Below are 23,777 nucleotides of genomic sequence, written 5' to 3' on the forward strand. Positions count from 1 at the left end.
CTTTTCCTTACAATCCAAATTAGGTAGTTACACTTAAAGCTTCCTTAGGAAATACTTAAACTAATACAAAACAAAAACTTGAAAATTCTTTAGGTCTAACTAGGGAGAAACTTGATACCAATAATTACTGGCTAACATTCTCTTTGGGGGGCCATTAGTTATTGATATTTTGTCTGATTTGAGTAATTTAATGGACAAATCTCACATGTCCTTGAAAACTGAACTACCTAAGACCTGAAACTAAATTTCCTTATTTTTGTGGAATAAACCCAGGAACCAACCAGTAGAAAAAGCATTTAATTTGAAGTTAAATGATCTGGAAATGTAAGCTCCATGTCTGCCCTTTAATACTCTGGAATTATCTTTAACTCCTTTGACCTTTAGCCTCTTCTAGAATATAAAATAGTGACAATAGATGATTTACAAAGTCCATTTCACCCCTAACATTTTATAAGCATAAAATTTGTAATAAAATTTATAAGCATTTGTCATTAGTGGGGTAAAATGCATTCTTATTGAAATGTAATCTATCCTAGAAGCACCTGAACTAGCTTTAAGATTACAGTCATGGTATAAAGGAATTGCTTAAATTTTAGTTTTGAAAAGATTTTACTAAATTCTTCTCAAAATTCTTTCAAGATGAGGCTGATTCAGTAAGATACAAAAAACTTCTGTATATTACAGCATATTAACTCCAAATAATACTATTCCTATTATGGTTTTGTTGTTGTTGTTGTTTGAGACTGAGTCTCACTCTGTCACCCAGGCTGGAGTGCACTGGCAAAATCGTAGCTCACTGCAACCTCTGCCTCCCATGTGCAAGCAATTCTCCAGCCTCAGCCTCCCAAGTAGCTGGGACTACAGGGACGCACCACCACGCTGGGCTTTTGTATTTTTTGTAGAGATGGGGTTTCACCATGTTGCCCAGGCTGGTCTCGAACCCCTGGACTCAAGTGATCCACCTGTTTTGGCCTCCCAAACTGCTATATTCAGGCGTGAGCCACCATGCCCAGCGTTTTTATTACAATTATAGGAAGAACTTAGTTTTCTTTCAGAAAGAGGTGATCCCAAAATAAAGTCTTTTTCAAACCCAATAAGCATAGGTTTAATAATCTTTCCAAGAAGTCCCTGTTATGTTTGGAGACCACAACAGAAAATATGGACTATGTTTCCAGAGATAGGTTTGGGTGGGGGGTGGGTACTTAATTTTAATTAAGTGAATTTTAATCTTAATAGCTGAACTTTAGAAATGATGAGAATTCTAAAAAGCATGCTCTCACTTACCAAGCTAATATGAAATATATAAGATACAAAAGTAGATGAAATGGTGAATTACAACTCCTTATTTGATTGTTTCCTTTATTCTAGGTCCTCACACCTAACGATCTTATAGCGGTAAGTATATTCTGCTCTGTCATTCTACAAAGTCTATATAAATATTATATTCAACACCTCTCAATGGTCCTAATTAAGGTAGGGAGCAGGGAAAGGAACTCTAACAGAACAAACGCTACCTGAGGTCATTGTTCCTGCCTAAGATCTGTCACAGTCGTGACAGTGTTTAGCTTAAATATTACTGCATACATTCTGAGACAGACAGCTCAACAAGTAAAGAGATTCACCTTTTAGGCAGAGTGGTCAGTTTCTTAAGCAAGCTGCCAGGATCTTAAACAGGACCATGCGGATGCTACAAAGCAATTTTCCAGCAAAATTGCTTGTGTAAGCAAGTTCTCAAAGTATTCATAGTTGTCCTAAAATTTTAGTTCATGTATCATTCACACAGGAAATCTGAATCATTTATGAAAGATAGAACTTGTATGGAAGTGTACACAGAGAGTTTCTTAACCATTCCAATCAATTTTCTAACTTTCAAATATGGTAAACACGATTACAAAGCTATAGAAAGAAGAAAATATTTCTGTGAATTAAAAGGATTTAAATCTAGATATTGCATCTTCATTTTAAAAGCTCATATCATTAAATATATTAAGCAATAAAATGGAATTAATTTTTCAATAAAATAGATTTTCATATACAAAGTATGACTTGCAGATGTAATAAGCTAAATGTAGGTTTAAAAATAAACCTATTGACAGCGCTGATCATCGATTTTTCTTCCTTCAGTTATTCATTGCTATTTTGAACCAATTAGGGGTAAGTCTCTATTTTTATGCTATAATAAACTACACATTTACCTAACAAACTAAAGATAACATCTTACTATTTTTTTTTTTTTTTTTTTTTTACTTTTAGAACTTTTTGGGGGTAAGATTTCATTTCCTTGACTAAATTGATAAAAGTAAGTTACATTCAATGCCAGGAAAGGTAAGAAAAATTCTTTGTAACTATAAAAACATATGACAGAGCCAACCTCAACTGATCTACCAAACTAGAACTCATGAGTTATAAACTCAAGTTTCCTCCAAAATCTTTACATCAAAATTTTTGCAGATCTAAAAAGGTATTTTTTAATAATGTCGATATTTCACAAAATTTAAGTTTACAGGCATATATGTAATATAAAATTTCAAATAACTTTTTTTTTTAAGAGGCTCACTCTGTCACCCAGGCTGGAGTGCAGTGGTGCGAACTCAGCTCACTGCAATCTTTGCCTCCCAGGCTCAAGTGATTCTCCTCCCTCAGCCTTCCTAGTAGCTAGGAGGTATTACAGGTGTGCACCACCAAGCCTGACTAATTTTTTTATTTTTAGTAGAGATGGGGTTTCACGGCCAGGCTGGTTTCCAACTCCTTATCTCAAGTGATCCACCTGCCTCAGTCTCCCAAAGTGCTAACATTACAGGTGCGATCCACTGCACACAGCCTTTCAGGGTTATTTTTGTCATACAGGTAATTCATAGTAAATAGTGAGAAAAGCCTACTGTAAAATTGCTACACCTAGAAACGGACTGATCTCAAGGCAAGGTAACATACCTTAACAAAAAGCATTAACTTGTTTGATACAAAGGCTACAAACTTTGACTTCTACTCTGACTTTCACTGAAGTATTATCTAAGGAATCTAATACTTAGATTATCATCAAATAACCTATCTTTGGGCCAAAATTATGCAAACAACTTCAACAATGCTAGCCAAATCAGGTGTGGCCCTTAAATTTCATCTAAAATACATACCAAAAAAAAAAAAAAAGAAAAGAAAAATGTAGAGACCAAAAAGGTATATATCCCTTTTGTTATTGTTTTGTTTTACTATTTTTAAGAAACAGGCTCTTTCTGCGTTGTCCTGGCTGAACCACAGTGGCTATTCACAGGCCCAATCACAGTGTACTGGATTTTCACACAGCAGCTTCTCTCCTAACAAGTTTTACTGCCCTGAAGTGCTTATTTAGTATCTTTTACCATTTTGAATATTTGTATCAGGCCATCTGAGGCCAACTGGGAGAGATTAAGCTCTATGCTGTAAACAGTTAAGGATTCAACTTATCAGCATTTAAGTATAATGGTTCCACATTATTTTCCACCTCCAACATACAGGATTATACCATATTAACATATCAGCAATAAAATAACCATAAAATGGGAGTCGTGGACAAAGAAGGAATTGTGGTGAAAATATCTTCATATAATAACTATAATCTGTATTATCTATTTTGACAGAAATAATTCTCCCACTACTATGCCAGAAGTTACATATGGTTAGTAAAATCTCCAAATTCTTTCAAGCATTTATATCTTTTAAAATATTTTTATCATTAAAAGTTTAATTGCCTCTGATTGTATCCACAATGGTAAATTAATAATATGATGAAAGTACATGTAAACAAGACCAATTAAATACAAATGTTTTCTTCAAAGTCAGTTTATTAGAATTCCAGAAATATTTTAGAAAATAACCACCACCAGAAGTCCTAAGCATAAGAACACATAATCTTAAATAAGAGTAGCCGCTCAAAGTGCTCAGGATTTTCAAGTTCCCCTTTAGCCACCGAATACTTAGTTTTTAATGTAGTTATGATCTTAAGGAAGCTTTGCATATCTTTCTATTTGAGTTTGAAATGCTTTCAAAAGCTCAAGAACACCTGCTGACAAAACAAATGCTGGCTGTGGCCCTTTATCCTTAGGTTATTATCAAATAAACTATCTTTGGGCCAAATTACACAAACAACTTCAACAATGCTAGCCAAATCAGGGGTGGCCCTTCAAGTCAAAAATCATAACTGCAATACTTTGAATAACATAAGTACTGTTTATATAACACATAATCTTCCAAGTCGCATACTTAAATAATAAATCATAAAAGACTCAGAACCGTAGTAGGGAATATAATAGACAAAACAGGGTTTCAAACCAGTCAGACCGTGATTCAAATCCCAGCTCAACTAGCAAATAAAACCTCAGGCAAACTTTCTATCAATGTATTCATTTGTGAAATGGGAATATTACTACCTAACAGGATGTGGTGAGAATTAAGTGATATAATACAGATACTCAGTAAATAGCAAGTATTATTTCTTTTACTAAATGTCTCTATAATTTTTTAAATCCCTTTTACATAAGACATAAGGAAAATAAATATGAGGGGAATATTACCTAGTGATATAGCAAATAGATGTTCCTCTACGAATATCTGAAACTAACATTTCGGTTTTTTTCTGTTATAGATGGTGCTGGATATTTACAGTTATCAGAAGATTATCTACTTTTATCTTATCTATACTTGATAGTTTGATCATTTTGCATACTTTGTACATGTTCCAGTGAAAACTCCAAAAAAAGAATTATCTAGACCATGTGCTTTAGTCATACTTTAAATAAACCTTTAATATAGCCAAGTATCTTTATTAATGGCAGCTCAAATGTATCAAAACTATTAAACAGGCTGGGTGTCATGGCTCACACCTGTAATCCCAACATTTTGGGAGGCTGAGACGGAAGGATCTCTTGAGCCCAGGAGTTCAAGACCAACATGGGCAACATAGGGAAACCCCCATTTCTACAAAAAAATTTAAAAATTAGCTGGGTGTGGTGATGCATGCATGTGATCCCAACTAATTAGGAGGCTGAGGTAGGAGGATTGCCTGGGCCCAGGAGGTTGAGGCTGCACTGAGCCATGATAGCACCATTGCACTCTAATGGTGCTATCATGGGCAACAGAGTGAGACCCTGTTTGAAAATACTATGAAACACAAGTAAATGTCAAAATTTTAAGAAAAATTGCTCAGACTTTTAAAAGAGTTTTTGTAAGTAGCTTCAATTTTGGAGAACTCTATTCGGTGCTAGGAAGAAGCAATTTCTTCCTGCCAAACAGTGAAAGTAGAAGCCGACTCTTCTATGCAGAAAGAAAACCATCTAACCTCTTACTCAATGAGCAGGTCATCCTCATCAAGAGTTAATCCCTTATTTCTCACTGTAGGGACCAGGATTTTATGGATTTTTAGAAGTTAATACTGTACATAAGCCTTATTTATAACTATTCCGGAAGGGTTCGAGGTATCCTGAAATCAAACATTCTAACGTGTCTCAGGAAAACCTGCAGTCATAACTAAGGGGGAAAAAAGCCGCCTGTCAGTTCAATTCAGGTTTACCACCAAAAGTTCTGACATCAAATAAAACAAAAAACAGAAAACCACTTTTGTTTTACCTTAACCCTATTTCTGCTCTCTAGCTACAGAGTAAGCCTAATATCTTTTTCAAACATCTGAAGGAAAGAAAACAATCGTGTCTCTCTCCCCTAAAGCTTTTCTTGAGATGCTCCAGCTGTACCCAATCCTACTTAGGTTGACAGGTGTTCATATCACAGGGCTTTCCAAAGGAGAGCCTTAGCCAGAATGAGATCAACATGTCCACTAAGACAAGGCAGTACTACTTTTCTTTCCTCTTCCTTGCTTCCAAAAACCCCTAAAGCACCAATCCTCTCCTTTCCTCTGGGATTTATAGCATTAGCCATGGTTTTCTCAAAAACCTATTTTAATCTTTAACATTTCTTTAACAAAAAACACTTTAACTCACAGAGACCTCCACCTCTGTTCCTCATTTTTTTAGAACCAAAAAAATTACTTAATATATATTAATCATATATTAAGATATTTTGGATATAATGTATCCATACATTTGTAATAATAAATAATTACAAACCATTTTACTTGCTTTTTACTATTTTTAATGCAACTACCAAGAAGTTTAAAATTCACAGATGGCTAACATTTTCTTTCAAGTTTGTTTTATTGTTGTTTAGTATAGGAGTACAGGTGCAGGTTTGTTACATAGGTAAACGTGTCATGAGGGTTTGTTGCTTTAGTTAATTTTCCTGATCCTCTCCCTCCTCCCACCCGCCAGTAGGCCCCAGTGTGTATTGTTCCCCTGTGTCCATGTGTTCTCACTATTTAGCTCCCACTTATAAGAGAACATGCAGTGTCTGGTTTTCTGTTCCTGCATTAGTTTGCTAAGGATAATGGCCTCCAGCTTCATCCACGTCTCTTCAGAGGACATGATATCATTCTTTTTTATGGCTGCATAGTATTCCATGGTAGATATGTACCACATTTTCTTTATCCAGTCTATCATTGATGAGCATTTAGGTTGATTTCATGTCTTTGCTATTGTGAATAGTGCAGCAAAGAACATATGCATGAATATGTCTTTATAAAAGAACAATTTATATTCCTTTGATGTATACCCAGTAATGGGATTGCTGGGTCAAATGTCTTGAAGTCTTTGAGGAATCACTACAGTGTCTTCCACGATGGTTGGACCAATTTACACTCCCACTAACAGTGTATAAGAATTCTTGTTTCTCTACATCTTCACAAGCATCTAATTTTTTTCTCCTGTCTGATTTCAATTCTTTCTGAACATCCATTTATTACTGGCTTACAACATATAGTAGTTTCACTCTAGTGAAAAGAACATATTGACTTAAATTACTAACTTCCTGGATTTTTTTAATTCAGAATTTTTGAAAATGAGAATATCAGTTCTTGTTCACTGATCTTGATCTCTATTGACTAAAAGTGACTGAAATTTCCTCTTAAAATTGACTCCAAAGTCAAAAAAACATAGTTTCCATTTTCAAAATTAGCTTCAACAAGATCATGCAAAGCAAAATGTGAAGCAAATAATTTAAAGAAAAATCAGATGAAACATTATACATCCAACGGTGGTATTCCTCCTAAAGGAGCTTGATGTGGCAGGAACTTCCTTCAGGCCTTAGAAGATGGGGAGCAGGAGGGAAGGCATTGACAAACAAGAACTAGATGGAAAACAGAAGTTATAGCTGATCAAGAATTTATCTTTATTCTGGTTATGATTCTTCAAAGAGCATTAGTTGTTTAAATTTCATTTAAGCCATGCTTAAACAGAATACCTACAAAATATGACTACTTATATTCCTTTTAACCAAAAAGCTGAAAAATCTGTTTTCCAGTTCATCTCATTCATTTTATTCTGACGTGAAACACTCTAAATGTAAATCGTTTTCAAAGTAAATAGGCCAAGTGGCCTACCCTGCCCTTTTTTTGGTATAATTCTGTGATATTGGTCTCTTTTCAGTACATGCTCCTCTGTGGGCCTTTGGCTTACATGGAGACCATCAGCTATAACCCATGGCAGTCAGGTTCCGAATCCTCACTCCAGTGTGCATCTCGTTTCTCAGCCACAAGCTTGATGAATTGAGAGTGACTGGCATAAAGCTTCAGTTTATCATTGATGTCCACCCATCTCACTTTTCCAGCATCATCTCCAGCTTCTAGGGTTAGATTATCCATTATCTCACCTGGTTACCAAAGAAAAACCATCACCAAGAAAAATTCACTTCTGTTTTAGCATACTTATGTCATCAAGTGTTCTTACTTAAAATAATCTTAAGTCATCATTGTACTAGCTGGCAAAGTGAATTAAAAACAAGATTATTCCATACCTGGTCAGCAGAATGAATAAAAGAAAAAAAAAACTAGACTATTCCAAAATGCCCAAATTTTAATCAAGTCCCTAAATAGGTAAACACAAAATACAAAGGCTTTTCTCTAAAAAGTAAGATTATCCTTAAAAAAGAAATCATATTATATGAATATGAAACCTTACATCAAAATCAATTCCAGAGGGATTAGAGATTTGAATGTAAAAAAATAAAACAAATTATTGGTGACTCCTTTAATAGTCTTAAGTAGAGTTTTCTAAGCATAACACCAAACCAAACACCATAAAATATGTTTAGGTATTTAATTTAAAATATTTTAATAAACATAACTATTTATAAATAGATTTATTAAAATATGTAATAGACTACTTTGGGAGGCCGAAGCAGGTGGATCACCTGAGGTCAGGAGTTTGAGACCAGCCTGGCCAACATAGTGAAACTTCATCTCTACTAAAAATACAAAAATTAGCCAGAAGTGGTGGCACATGCCTGTAGTCCCAGTTACTTGGGAGGCAGAGGCAGGATAATCACTTTAACTCATGAGGCGGAGGTTGCAGTGAGCCAAGATCACACCACTGCACTCCAGCCTGGTGACAGGGTGAGATACCATCTCAAAAAAAAAATTGAAATTAAAATTAAAATTATCCAAAAAATAAAAAATAAATGCTCCCAATCACTGTTGAGAATATAAGTGGCATATTTCTGTAGGAAATTTGGCAATGTTTATCAAGAGCTTTTAAAAAGTAAGGGTTCTTTGATAAGCATTCATTCCATAAATATCAGAGTACATCTTGTATACCAGACTCCATACTAGGCACTGAAGATACAATAAGCCATCCAGTAATTTCACTTTGAAGAATTTATTCTAACGAAATAGAGACAAGCCTATTAAAGTATTCAAAGTAACATTACTTAAATATTTTATTTTTATTGTATATTTTTTGGGATGGAGTCTTGTTCTTGTCGACCAGGCTGGAGTGTAGTGGCATCATCTCGGCTCACTGCAACCCCCACCTCCCAAATTCAAGTGATTCTCCTGCCTCAGCCTCCCAAGTAGCTAGGATTACTGCCGCCCACCCACCATGCCAGGCTAATTTTTTTGTACTTTTAGTAGAGACAGAGTTTCTACTAAAAACCCACCATGCCCAGTGGAACACAATATATTTCTAATTGAAAACCTTGGCCAAGCACAGTGGCTCATGCTTATAATCCCAGCACTTTGGGATGCTGAGGCAGGCAGACCACCTGAGGTCAGAAGTTTGAGACCAACCTGGCCAACATGGTGAAACCCCATCTCTGCTAAAAATACAAAATTTAGCTGGGCATGGTGGTGTGCACCTGTAGTCCCAGCTACTCAGGAAGCTGAGGCAAAAGAATCACCTGAACCCAGGAGGTGGAGGTTGCAGTGAGCCGAGATCATCCCACTGCACTGCACTCAGCCTGGGCAATATAAAGTGAGACTCTTTTTAAAAAAAAAAAAAAAAAAAAAAAAAAAAAAACAAAAAAAAAAAAAAAATAAATAAAAAAAAAAAAAAAAACTCAAGCAATAAAACAGAATACAGAGTATAAGCTCATTTTATTTTTTTTTAAACAAAAAGCTATATGATATCTTAAAGAAGATATACCAAAATATTAACTAACAATAATTATCCTTGGGTTACGAAATAACTGGTGTTTTTTACATTTTTCCTCTTTACACTATCTATTGATAATGTAAAGATGATAGATCTACTTAAATACCTTTCAATAAATGTACCTTACCTTTACCTTTATAATAAAAAATAATAAAGCTACTTCTTAGAAGAAAAGAACTACTCTAATATTTTAGCAAACCGGTTTCTAAATTCCAGTGCTAAAACCATATGGTTCTTTTTGCAATCCTCACTGCAACTACAATATCCAACCATCTGTGAAGAAACAGAACTAAAAAGTAAATCTAAATTAAAAAGTTAAATTCAAGTATCATGTTCCTTATCAGAATTAATAATGTCTGAAAGGTTCTTTTACTCCCTACTCTAGTCACCTAATAAATTATATAAAACAAAATTTTAAGTTTAAAGAGGCCTGGCCTGACATGTAAAGAGACTGAAAGTGATCAGTCCCATCCATCCTCACAACAACAAACAAGCTGAAGATCAACAACCCTCCTTAGATCCATCAGAAAACTGAGGTCACAGAGCACACTGCCATGCCAAAAACTGGAGAGACAGGCAAATACAGAGAATCATAACTTATCAGGGAGAGAAACCTACCACTGGAGTCAGCACCCAGTAGGAATATTTAAAGGGTAACTGACTAACTGCTGAAAGCTGACCTTCGGACTAGTTTGAAAGATAAAATCTCCTAGGGGCGCAACCATACCAGTACAAAGCGAGGCCTACATTTTAGTGAGTGTTACCTCCAAGAAAGCCACCAAGTTCTCAGGGTGAAGACTGGAGAAAAATCCTCTCTCTCTTCCAACATGGACAGGGGGAAAGGTAACCATTTTGAAATACACCCAGATCACTCTGCCCTCAAGGAAAACTATTTTACCAAGCCCTAACCAACCTGAGGAAAAGGAAATACCCAACTCCAGCCCCTGCTGGACGTCCTGTCTCTCCTAAGGATGGGGGAGGAAGGAGGGATGCTGAGAAGCACTTATGAAGGTCACAGCCCAGGGCCACAGGCTCACTAAAAGACTAACATCTAACTATATATTCTCCTGTGATTCCCCTTCCTCTAGAATTTACCACCATATCTATCAAGAGGGCTCCTATTTAAAAAAGGGGAAGACAACTGAAAGGATGGTACGCTTCAGACCTGTATGCTTCAGACCTTATTTAAGAAGTCTCCAAGGAAATCCAAAACTAGAGGAAATTTTAGCCTCTGATACCTACAGCTACAACAAACAAAAAACACAACCTAACTCCTAGCCAGATAAACATAAAACCTCAAACTAAAGAACTATTTGCCTTAGTTCCTTTTACTAAATACATCCTGGTCAGTTTTCAAAAAGGCACTACGGCCAGGTGCAGTGGCTCATGCCTGTCATCCCAGCACTTTTGGAGGCCAAGGTGGGTGGATCACCTGAGGTATGGAGTTCGAAACCAGTCTGGGCCAACATGGTGAAACCCCACCTCTACTAAAAATGGTAGAAGGAATGGAAATATAAATGGTGTCAGGAATTTCTCCCAAGTTCAACAAGGAAAAGCATAGAATATAGAAATGACAGATCTTCTAGTTTTAGCCCATTTTGTAAGTGAAAACACTGAATTCAAGTGGACAAATGATTTTGTAAAAATACAAAAATTAGCCAGGCATGATGGTGTACCCTGTATGTCGTACCAGATATGTGGGAGTCTGAGGCAGGAGAATTGCTTGAACCTGAAAGGCGGAAGTTGCAGTGACCCGAGATTGTGCCACTGCACTCCACTCTGGGCGACAGAGCAAGACTCCATCTCAAAAAAAAAAAAAAAAAAAAAAAAAGTGGGGGCACTACAAAGCATGCTACAAGGCAAAAAACATAGCCTAAAGAAACAAAGCAAGCATTAGAACCAAACTCAAATATGGCAGAGATTTTGGAATTATCAAAACAATTTTTTTTAAGTTTAAAGAGAGAAAAACGTAGGGTAAAAATAGTGAACAACCCATAAACTCTATAATTGACCTCTGGAGGGTCAGTCATTGTTTTTAACTCCAAAAATCAGTAGTTAACAAATTTATCGGTACTAAAGTTGTACAGACCTACTTCTAAGTTACATCTGCATATTTCTTCTAAGTTTTCAATACTAGAAGGGTAAACTCTTCTAATACACCTTAGTGGAAATACAGAAGGAATGAAAAATGGTGCCAGAAAATTTCCACCAGGTTCAACAAGCAAAAGCACGGAATATAAAAATGACAGATCTTCTATTTCTAGCCCATTTTATAAGTGAAAAAACTGAGTCCAAAAAAACAAGTGATTTGTACAAGGTTACACAGCTCAGAAAGAGGCATGAGTGGAACATTCATTTCATTTCTCTAGCATGGTGCCCCACTTTTATGCTACAAATAAAAACAAATCTAATTTAGCAATAAAATATGTTTCAAGGGAACTATTCAATGTGTACATTAAGATCAAATTAATTTTTAAGAGAGATTTTTTTCCTTTCTCCTTCTGTAATAACAGATTTGACCCTCCTCATAAAATTTTAAATTCCATGTACAGAAAGAGCATTCATTTAAAATTGTTTCACTACTTGGAATTTTTTGTTATTGCTTCGCATTTTAACAATCCAAGATTATCATGAAAATATTTCAAACAATAAGATATAAATCCCATTTCCTTTATCATTGCCATACTTCCTATCCAAATCCCAGTTGCTTTTGTTTTACAAAAAAAAAAAAAGAATAATAATAAATAATCTGACATCTTTAGAGCATAACATTTTAGCCCACAATTTCAACCTTAATTTCAAATGTTATCAGTGGATTAAAGAAAATTTAGTCACCAGTGATAACATTTTTGAAGATTTCTCCTATGTAGTCCTTTAATAGCATCAATTTTGCTTTCCTATAACCACAATCCTACAATCAATAGTTAATTGGTTTAAGATGCTAAAATAGTCCAGATTTAATCATGTCCTAGTGGGCTACTGGCTTAAATTGATCCTTTAATCCTAGTCAGTTTAATAAACATAAAGTTACCTGTTTCGTCATGGTAGTTCACAGCTTCTGTCTCCATCCATGCATTATCGGTGTTTCGAGGATCATCAACATATCCCTTATATATCTATTTTCAAAAGAAAGCAGATTTTTAAAAAGTCCAAGGTGTAATGAGTGCAGCAGAGCATGTGACCTTCACTAGCATCAGAAATGTTAATATCCTCTTGCACAACATGAACATACTTAATGCTACTGAGCTGTACATTCAACAGTTTAGATGGTAAATTTTATGCCATGTGTTTCTATCAAAAAGTTTTTTAAGAAATGTAATTATTGGCTGGGCACAGTGGCTCACACCTGTAATCCCAGCACTTTGGGAAGCCAAGGCAGGTGGATCACCTGAGGTCAGGAGTTCAAGACCAGGCTGACCAATAAGGTGAAACCCCATCTCTACTAAAAATACAAAAAAATTAGCCAGGCATGGTGGCAGGCACCTGAAGTCCCAAATACTTGGGGAAGCTGAGACAAGAGAATTGCTTAAACCCAGGAGGCGGAGGTTGCAGTGAGCCAAGATTATACCACTACACTTCAGCCTGGGAAACGGAGCAAGAAACTGTCTCAAAAAAAAAAGAAGAAGAAGATGAAATGTAAATATTATAGAACTTTTAATGTGGTACTTCGTGTGCTTGTTTCAAATTTCCCACAGAATAATATTCTCTTTTGAGGCAGCTTTAAAAGTAAAGAAATCCTCAACACCTCAAACTCTAATTTCAGAATTTGAAAATAGTCAGATTTGGGCAATATGATTTTTTTAAGGAGTCCATAATTTAAGTATTTTTTCTGTGGTTATAGTTTATGAAATACAAAGGTAGATTCTTCTAGTTAAAGAAGATCTATAAGTTAAACTAAAGATTGCTACTTAAGCTATTAATACATTAAATTATTTGAATCTAGTCATCTAACACAAACGTAACTCAAAAAAATCTGGACAACATAAATAAATTCCAATTCTGAAAAGAAAACAAGCAATCCAAATAAAAACTGACAAAAAAGAAAAAAAATCTATTATTTTCTTATTATTAGTGTGCATATACCTTGTACGGTATTGTTTTTAAAGCCCAGAGGCCAGGCTCATGCCTGTAATACCAGCTCTTTGGGAGGTCAAGGTGGTTCGATCACCTGAGCCCAGGAGTTCAAGATCAGCCTGGGCAACATGGGAAAACCCCATATCTACAAAAAAAAAAAAAAAAATTAGCCCAGCGTGGTGGTGTGTGCCTGTGGTCCCAGCTACCCAGAAGGCTGAGATGGGAGGATCACAAGAGCCCAAGAGGTCGAGACTGCAATGAGCCATGATCACACCACTGCACTCCAGCCTGAACAACAGAGCAAAACCCTGTCTCAAATAAAAATAAAAATCACAGAGGGTATATGGACAAAACAGACATGAGACTTGGAATGGTTATTGACCAGAAAAATCTCTGTATGACATAATTTAAAATGTAACTGTTCTTTCAGACACAGCTGAATTCATGCACATACAAAAGGTTTCCTGTGGGATGGGTACTCAATATGCAAGAAAATAGTTTATAGGCAGGGTGCAGTGGCTCATGCCTGTAATCTCAGCACTTTGGGAGGCCAAGAAAGGCAGATCACTTGAAGTCAAGAGTTCAAGACCAGCCTAGCCAACACAATGAAGCCCGTCTCTATTAAAAATACAAAAATTAGCCAGAAGTGATGGTGGGTGCCTGTAACCCCAGCTACTCCACAGGCTGAGGCAGAAGATCACAAACCTGGGAGGTGGAGATAGCAGTAAACTGAGATGCTGAGATGGTGCCACTGCAATCCAGTCTGGGTGACAGAGGGAGACTCCATCACAAAAAAAAAAAAAGAAAGAAAAAGAAAAAGAAAAAAGAATAAGAAGGAAAAAGTTATTATAATAAATGATATAAATGACCTGAATATAGATCATTTTAGCCTACATAGCCAAAAGTTGAGCTATAAAACTTTAAATAGAAATCTGTTTACAGAAAATCTATAACCTGTTTTTGTGAATATATTTTAAATATACAAGTATTCCCACTGTATTTAGAGAAGGACCTACTAAGTTTCCAGGTCAACTTTTAAGTCATTTTCATCAATCTACAGAACTAAATCCCTCCTAGGAAACACTATTTCTTACCACTAGATGGTCTTGGCTGAAGAGTTTGTGCAATTTTTCCTCTATTTCTCTCTTTTCAGCACTGGTTTTCTGTAAGGAGTTGAGAGCTTCCTCACCAAATTCTCTTTTCAGTGTAGCACTAATCTTCTCTCCTGGATCTACCATGCCCTAGGAGTCACATTTAAAAATGTAGAAAAAGGGATCAGTTTTGATTTGTTCAATAAATATTTACTGAGTGGTAGAGTTAACACTTATTATTCAATCTGCCTATAATAGTGATCCCCATTTCTCTGTGACACACGGCTCTCTAAACCATCTGTTGCTAGTAGAAGGAGCCAATAAGGATACCTCATGTATTTGGCCACAGTGATTGGTCTAAGGTTAGCCTATGGCAAACTGAGCCAATCAAACCAATTTCCTGGTTCTTGCCAAATTCAAACTAAGGAAAAAAGGCTGGAGGTAAGAAAGAATACAGCAATTGATTCTTCCCCCACTGTTCATTCCATTCCAGCCACACTGACCTCTCCTCAATGTTCCCAGAACACGCCTAACATGCTGCCACCTGAGCGCCTTTGCACCAAGACGCTTTTCTCTAGATATCTGCATGGTTCACTAATTCATTTCCTTCAGATAGTTATCTAAATGTTACCTCCTCAGGGAAGTCTTTTCTAACTGCCCTGTCTAAAATTGCAAACTGTCAAACACTTCCTAGTCCCCTACCTTGCTTTTGTTTCTTTCTTTCTTAGTACTTCTTTCCTTCTAACATGCGATATATTTAACATATATCTTATGTTATCTGTCTCCCTGACTGGAATGTGAGCACCAAAAGACAGGTATTTGTTTATGTTGCTCTGTTGCATCCTCAATGTCTAAAATATTAGCTGACAAAAGGAAGATACTAAAAATACATTGATTAGATAAATAACTGTCAAAATGATATGAATTACAGCAGTTCCCTAATAAGAATTTCAAATAACAATAAAATATAAGATCCTATGGTGAAATCATTATTACGTTATTGCTTTCAACCTGAGGGAGGTTTGACTATTTGGCTCATAGAAATTAGCCTAAACTTTTATCAGAGTCAGTTGAGATCCTTATTTCCATTCAATTTTTATTCTACAAAGAAGAAAACATTCTTACAGATAACTGTATGTTTATAAAGAGTCGTCCTCATATCAAACTATCTCCATTTCACAATATGGTATAAAATATAAAACCCTCTACCATACACATACACATTTTAAAAGGCCACTTCAGGCTAGGCGTGGTGGCTGACACCTGTAATCCCAGCACTTTGGGAGGCACCGAGACAGAAAGATTGCTTGAGGCCAGGAGTTCGAGACCAGCCTGGACAACATAGCGAAACTCTGTCTCTACTAAAATTACAAAAATTAGCCAGGCATGGTGGCACACGCCTGTAATCCCAGCTATGTCGGAAGGCTGAGACACGAGAACTGCATGAACCCAGGAGGCAAAGGTTGCAATGAGCCAAGTTCGCACCCATGTACTCCAGCCTGGGCGAGAGAGTGAGACTCTGTCTCAAAAATAAATAAAAAATAAAAGGCCACTTCAAATATAGCACTGCCATAAATTCAAACTACAAGCCAACAAAAGTATACTTGTCTTGATGACATTATAGAAACTATTTAAACGACAAGGAACAGTAAATACCAAAAGCTAATTTTTACATGTTGTCAAAAGTTACCAGAATTCAACCAAAAAGTGCTTAAAAATACTACCTTGGGCTTGATGCGGAGGTTAAATTCTGAGATAGGACCCAACATAATGAGTGCTTATTTGTATGTGATCTCTAATAATCCTGTGAAGTAGATATCTTTATTTTAAAAATGAGGGTATCAACTCCCTATTGCCCAGCTCTAAGTGGAAAGGCCAGAACACAGCCCTGCAAGTAACATCAAAGCCCAAGTTCTTTCCCAAGGGTGTCAGAATTAGACGCAGATTCTAACAGCTTGGATTATTTAACTTGTTGCTGACAATGACACTTCATGCAGGGAAGGAAAACAAAAGAATTACTAACTGAAGTGGGAAGGAGCAGAGGAAAATGGAATAGAAAAGATCCACAAACAATAACCCTGTAGTAAGTAAAGCAACTAAAAAGAACATAAACACTTATTTTATTGTAATGCTTACCCCTGGGATTGCCCATTCTCCACAGTCTTTCCTTTTTATTGCAACAAACTGTAAGATGTGTTTCCCAGAAACAGGATGTATGATTTTATTTCCACTGCTATCTCTTTTCCATCTGTGAATAGTAATGTAAAATCATAACTGATTTACAACAAAACTAAGGTTCTATCTCAAACTTGAGACAAAGTTATAAAGTCATTTTTCTTTAAAAGAGTATATATAAATTTATCTCAAATCAGCTAGTGTTATTAAAAACTGTTTTATATTAGAAATATTCTATATTCATCACTGTTAAAACCAAGACAAATGTCTACATTACCTAAAAGATACTATATTAACAGTAATGAAAATTCAGGATACAAACAATTTTTACTACTTAAAGTACTAACAAAAGAAGTAGCAGAATAGAATTTGAAGAAAAGATTACCAAAGTTTTTTTAAAAATAATTTTACAAATCCTTTTTTAAAAATTACTGGTAGTTGCCAGGCACAGTGGCTTATGTTTGTAATTTCAACACTTCAGGAGAATTGCTTGAGCCCAGGAGTTCGAGATCAGCCTGGGCAACAAAGCAAGATCCTATCTCTATAAAACATAATTTAAAAACTAGCTGGATGAGGTGGCATGCCCCTGTAATCCTACCTACTTGAGAGACTGAGGCAGAAGGGTCGCTTGAGCCCACTAGTTTGAGGTTGCACTGAGCTAAGATCAACTCCAGCTTGGGTGACAGATAAAGAGCCTATCTCAAAAAAGAAAAAATAAAATAAAATTACTGGTAGTGAAAATGGCCTGGTAGGATTGCTTTTGGCTGGGCGCAGTGGTTCATGCCTGTAATCCCAGCACTTTGGGAGGCCAAGGTGGGCGGATCACCTGAGGTCAGGAGTTCAAAACCAGCCTGGTCAACATGGTGAAACCCCGTTTCTACTAAAAATACGAAAATTAGCCAAGCATGATGGTGGGTGCCTGTAGTCCCAGGTACTCGGGAGGCTGAGGCAGGAGAATCACTTGAACCTGGGAAGTGGAGGTTGCACTGGGAAGTGGAAGTTGCAGTGGGCCAAGATCGCACTATTGCATTCCAGGCTGGGTGACAGAGTAAGACTCCATCTCAAAAAAAAAAAAAAAAAAAAAGATTTGCTTTTAACAGTTCACCCTGTGTTAACAGAAAAGCAGATTACATGACATAGTTTAGCTGGTGTCAAAGCAGTACTTTTTTTTTTAAGGGACAGAGTCTTGCTTTATCACCAAGGCTGGAGTACGGTGGTGCAATCACAGTTCACTGTAACCTTAAACTCCTGGGCTCAAGCAATTCTCCTGCCTCAGCCTCCTGAGTACCAGGACTACAGGTGTAGGCCACCATGACCAGCTAATTTTTTTTGTTTTTCAGTAGAGATGGGGTCTCCTGCTATGATACCCAGCTGGTCTTGAACTCCTGGCCTCAAACCATCCTCCCACCTTGGCCTCCCAAAGTGCTGTGATTACAGGTATAAGCCACCACACCTGGCCATGCTTCTCAATCTTTATGCCCTCTAATTTGATACACAACAACAAACAAACAAAAAAAACTCTATCCTTTTATATTTTAATTGAATTGCTTATGGGTTTTATAAAAAGTATCAAGGCAATGTTAATTTCAGAATACACTTTTTCTAACCACACCCTCTTTCCCAGAGATGATGATATTAATAAATCTCCCCTTCCCCTTTCTCACCTCTATATCAACCTCCAGCCCAATTTTAAGAATTGTCCTAATGATCTCTTAGGAAAAAAAAAAAAAAAAAGACTTCCAATGCTAAACCAAAAAAGAAAGTCTACCACCTAATCATTACTCTGGATGAAACCCAATGAAATATTACTTTGGATATGAATTTCCAAATTTCCTTATACAGTAGCTGACTACCACATCTACCATATCTAATTCCTCCCATGAAAGAACTTATAGTCTAGCAGTGCCTCTAAATTATAAGAAGGGTGACAACTGGATGAATATATTAAATAGAAATGAAACAATAATTAGTGCAAGAGGGCACATCTGCTTTTAAAATGCCAGACAGAGGAATACAGGAACAAGAAACAAAGTCATAAAATAAAATAATGTGTTCAAGAAACTGAATGTTCACATGGGGTCTAGCACCATGGGCATCAGTGAGGGAAAGGATAGACCACAGAAGTGAGCCGAGGGCTTATATTACAAGGTTCATCTAATTTATCTACTTAGAGAGCCAGAGAATGTTTATAAGCAGGGTAAAGCTATAACCAACTTGTATTTTAAAAAGCTCACTCACTTCGACAAAAGCATGCATGTTGGTCTGGAGGAAAGCAAGACTAGACTCAAGAAGACCAGCTGGGAGGCTACTACTATGATCCAGGTAAAAGATGATGGGGACAGGACGGAAGGCAGAGACAGTGAGAATGAAGACAGGATGGATTTTATTTTTATTTTCTAAAAGCCATTTAAATAGCATTTATTAAATATATATAACACTGTTCTAAGTGCTTTAATGTATTTATCCATTTAAGCCTCAAAACAACCCTTTTATAAAATAGTTGTTTTGTTATCTTTATTTTATAGATAGAGAAAATGAGGCACAGAAAAGTTAGGTAACTTGCCCAAGACTGCAGTGTTAACAAGGGTATAAACAAAGCTTCGAACCTGGGCAATCTGGTTCCAGAATCTATGTTCTTTTTTTTTTGAGATGGAGTTTCACTCTTGTTGCCCAGGCTGAAATGCAGTCGTGCAATCTTGGCGGCTCACCGCAACCTCTGCCTTCCAGTTTCAAGCGATTCTCCTGCCTGAGCCTCCTGAGTAGCTGGAATTACAGGCGCCCTCCACCACACCCAGCTTATTTTTGTATTTTTAGTAGAGACAGGGTTTCACCATGTTGGCCAGGCTGGTCTCGAACTCCTGACCTCATGATCCACCCACCTTGGCCTCCCAAAGTGCTGGGATTACAGGCATGAGCCACCACACCCAGCCTACATCTTATATTCCATGCATTTCTTATATTCCCTGGATTTCTCAACAAGTATATTTGCAGAGAAGGGGAAAAAAAGAGAAAATCATTTTTGAAAATATTTGTTATATATTTTCATAAAGCATTTACGTCAGCACTGTGTAACAAAACTTTTTGTGATAATGAAAATGTTCTGTGGTGGTGGCTCATAACTATAATCCTAACACTTTGGTAGATTCTAGTTGGAAGACTGCTTGAGTCCAGGAGTTCAAGACCAGCCTGGCCAACATAGGAAGACCCTGTCACACAGACACAAAAGTTCTATATCTGTTCTTTTTAATAAGGTAGTCATTTGCCACATGTGGCTATTGAGTACAGGCATGAGCCACTGCCCCAGCCAGAATCTGTGTTCTTACTTACTATACTATCGACTTAAACTGAACAAGCAGAATGTTTATACTAATTAGATAACAGTAAAGATAAGAAGGCAAATGATGGCTCTATTCACTCATAAACATTTAGTAGCACCTACTACACATCACATGCAAGGAGCTGGGAAAACAAAGACTCAATACAGCCACTGCTCTTCAGCCAGCCAGTCAGTTGTGGGATGGAAAGATGAGAAACAGAAGAGAGAGATGCTGGCCAGGTGTGGCAGTTCCTGCCTGTAATCCTAGCCCTTTGGGAGGCTGAGGTGGGAGGATTGCTTGAGCTCAGGAGTTTGAGACCAGCCAGGGTAACACAGGGAGACCATATCTCAAGAAAAAAAAAAAGAGAGAGAGAGAGAGAGAGAGAGAGAGACAGAGAGGTGCTGCTGGGAAGAAGGTAGGACCAGAAAGGTGATGAACAGCTTGCGTATGTTCTCAGATTTTATTCTGAAGGGACACATGTATGAATTTTAAGCAAAGTAGTTTCTTGCTATGCTATTTATTAGTATCAAATACATTATCATCAATTTTAAAACAAAATTTCTTGTTCTAACTGAACTAATATATCATTTTACCTGATGAACCTAGTGAACATTTACTGAATATCAATGATATTTCTACGCCCTATTACTATTCCCTCCCCAGTTCTAATGGTATACACCTTCCTGTCTTTAACCAAAAGTGAATAGAAAATGATACTGTCATCAATTATTTGACATGAATTTATTCACAATAATATAGTCACACTTCCCAACTCATTTTGACTCTAAAGGCTTTGCAACTTTTGATAATTATACCTAGACAATCTCTAGGAGAGATACCTGGAAATCTGAAATTTTGGCACTTGCCTGGAGATTCTGAACTAAAAAGTTTATGAAATCCTGAACAATGCTGTTTTGAATCATGAAGTGCATACCTGAAAGCCAGGCAGGTGGAATCTTTGTTCTGAAAGTGCCTGGGTGATTCTTAGGATTACTCACTAGTGGTGTAACAGAAAAAGCACAATATTTAAAGCCACTTACTCCTCATTCAAAAGTCAGATCTACAACATCTAGGCAAGTCACTTAACCCCAGTTAGTCTCTATTTTCAAATCCTCAAGACAGATATATCGATACCTACTTGGAGGGGCTTTTGTGAGAAACAGAAAAACTAATGATAGCACTGACAAGATCCCTATAATAGACTAGTCTAAAAGTAGAATACTTTCAACAATTCTTCTAAGGTTTGACTCTTTCTTCAACATCTTTCATTCTTCTCTCTTCCATTTCTGCTGCCTCTCATCTATTTAGAGGAACTCAACAATTTATTAATTAATGCATTATTAATTATTATAAATTAATGCATTATTGAGATAACAAAGGACATCAAACTAAGAGTACAGTTGAAAACTAGACTCTGCCACCTGTGGGCTCTCTTATAGCCCTGGACCATCTCTAAGCTGTCAGTTCTCTTATCTGTATGACAGAGCTAAGCCCAAAACGTCTACCATTTCAAAACAACTTGACACATAATCACCATGTCTTTTCCCAGCCACTATTTGGTCCACCATAGATAAAGATAACCTAACTAGGTTCTAACTTTCAAGTCTCTGGCTTCCCTTTTCTCCTTCTTGTCCCTTACTAGCATTACACTCCTGTTTCAAACGTTTCATACCTTCCTGGTTTGGGCCAGCTTCACCAAAATCAGGAACTAACACTGCCATCAATTTTTTTTTTACTAACTCTTTCCATCTAATTTAAACCATAAAGGTTCAAAAGGTATATGGATGGATAGGTAGGTTGATCAGTAGTTAAGTAAGTAGGTAGGTGGACGGGTGAGTAAGTGGATGGATGGATGGAGGGAAGATAAAATGTGGGGTTGGATAAAGATCCTTTTTGGCAGAGAAATCCAGTAAGAAAATAAGACCAGGTGAGTATGGGTGCCTCTTCCAGTAACTTGGGGAAAAAAAAAAAAAAAACCACTGCTTTCTAGAGTTAAACTATCAAATCATTATTATATCTCAGACCAAAGAAAAACAGTCTCCTTGAAGAAAGGCCCCCAAAATATCAAAACTAAAAAAGTAACAATAGAGGATATTTGCATTATTTAAAGAAAGAAAGCGACAATTCCATGTGAGGACAGAGATGGTCAATGAAGAAATTCTAAAAGTAAAAAATATAAAAATTAAAAGGATGACAAATATGACAATATTTCAGATACATTAGAAAGATGATTCCTGTGGAGACAGCTAAATCCATCTAAACATTAGATTCACTGACCTGCTTAATTCTGATTCATGCTCACCAAGAGACCTGAACATGATTTGGCTTACCAGATAGGACCGCCTTGGGAAGAGAATGCATCTCCCGTGTTCTGAAACCTTCAATAGCTCTAGTCTATACTCCTAACTTCAGCATTTAAAATTCTCCACCATAGGCCAGGACCAGTGGCTCATGCCTGCAATCCCAACACTTTGGAAGGCCGAGGTGGGCAGGTTATCTGAGGTCAGGAGTTCAAGATCAGCATGGCTAACAAGGTGAAACCCTGTTTCTACTAAAAATACAAAAAAAAAAAATTAACTGGGCATGGTGGCAGGCGCCTGTAATCCCAGCTACTTAGGAGGCTGAGGCAGGAGAATCGCTTGAACCTGAGAGGTGGCAGTTGCAGTGAGCCACCTCTGCAACTTAGGCTTCCTGCTGTCTCCCTACCCAAGGTTCAAGTTGGGCTCAAATCAACCTGCTTTATGCTGCCTTTCTTGGGTGCTCCAGTTTACCACAGTCATGCCCCACATCTAATCTTCTAATCTTCTAAAGCATCCTGAATCACCCATATTACTTGATCATATTTAACATGTTTTCTTACTTCATATTTTCCATCTTGCAAATAAAGCCATAGCTCTTCAGTGACAGAGAACCAACTTAGGATTCTTAGATTTTTTTATATTCTCTAAAGTGCCTACTAAACACTGAGAACAAATAGATATTCAATAAATAGATGCACAAACAGAATTAACCTTCTTTACATAACACCTAACCTACTCATATAAGTACAGCTTTATACTTAAATCACATCACTGTCATTTTAAATAAAGTCTCTTAAAAATAAAAATTATATATACATCTGTATGTATATTTACGTATATATACATGTGTCTAGTCATGTGTCATATAACAATGTTTTGTTCAATAACAGATCACATATGCAGTGGTGGTCCCATAAGATTAAGATGGAGGTGAAACAGTCCTATCACCTACTGATGTCATAGCCATTGTTAACATCCGAACCCAACGCATTACTCACATGCTTGTGGTGATGCTAATGTAAACAAACCTACTGCACTGCCAGTCTTAAGTACAATTATATACAGTACATAATACTTGATAATAAGTGACTATGTTACTGGCTTATGTAATTTCTATACCATACTTTTTATCATTATTTTAAAGTATATTCCTTCTACTTATTAAAAAAAAAAGTTAACTGTAAAACAGCCTCAGGCAGGTCCTTCAGGAGGTATTCAAGAGGAAGGCATTATCATCAGAGGAGATGACAGCTCCATGCGTATTACTGCCCCTGACAACTTTCCAGTGGGACAAGATGTGGAAGTGGAAAACAG

General features: G+C 36.7%; 1 protein-coding gene across 3 annotated transcripts in view; it reads right to left on the bottom strand.

Annotated features, from left to right (window-relative positions):
• Positions 1-7,224: 7,224 nt before the first annotated feature.
• Positions 7,225-23,777, bottom strand: part of NUDT9 (nudix hydrolase 9) — a 34,083-nt gene continuing 17,530 nt past the window's right edge. For all 3 annotated transcript variants that reach the window (XM_037744500.1, XM_017545126.2, XM_017545127.2), the window contains 4 exons: positions 16,808-16,919; positions 14,675-14,821; positions 12,538-12,622; positions 7,225-7,728 (listed from right to left, as the gene is read on the bottom strand). In XM_037744500.1, the coding sequence (XP_037600428.1) occupies positions 7,550-7,728; positions 12,538-12,622; positions 14,675-14,821; positions 16,808-16,919 (523 nt within the window). In that variant the 3' untranslated portion in view covers positions 7,225-7,549. The remainder of the gene's footprint in view (positions 7,729-12,537; positions 12,623-14,674; positions 14,822-16,807; positions 16,920-23,777) is intronic.

Source organism: Cebus imitator, unplaced genomic scaffold (genome assembly GCF_001604975.1).
Source record: "Cebus imitator isolate Cc_AM_T3 unplaced genomic scaffold, Cebus_imitator-1.0 Scaffold177, whole genome shotgun sequence".
NCBI classification, from domain to species: domain Eukaryota; kingdom Metazoa; phylum Chordata; class Mammalia; order Primates; family Cebidae; genus Cebus; species Cebus imitator.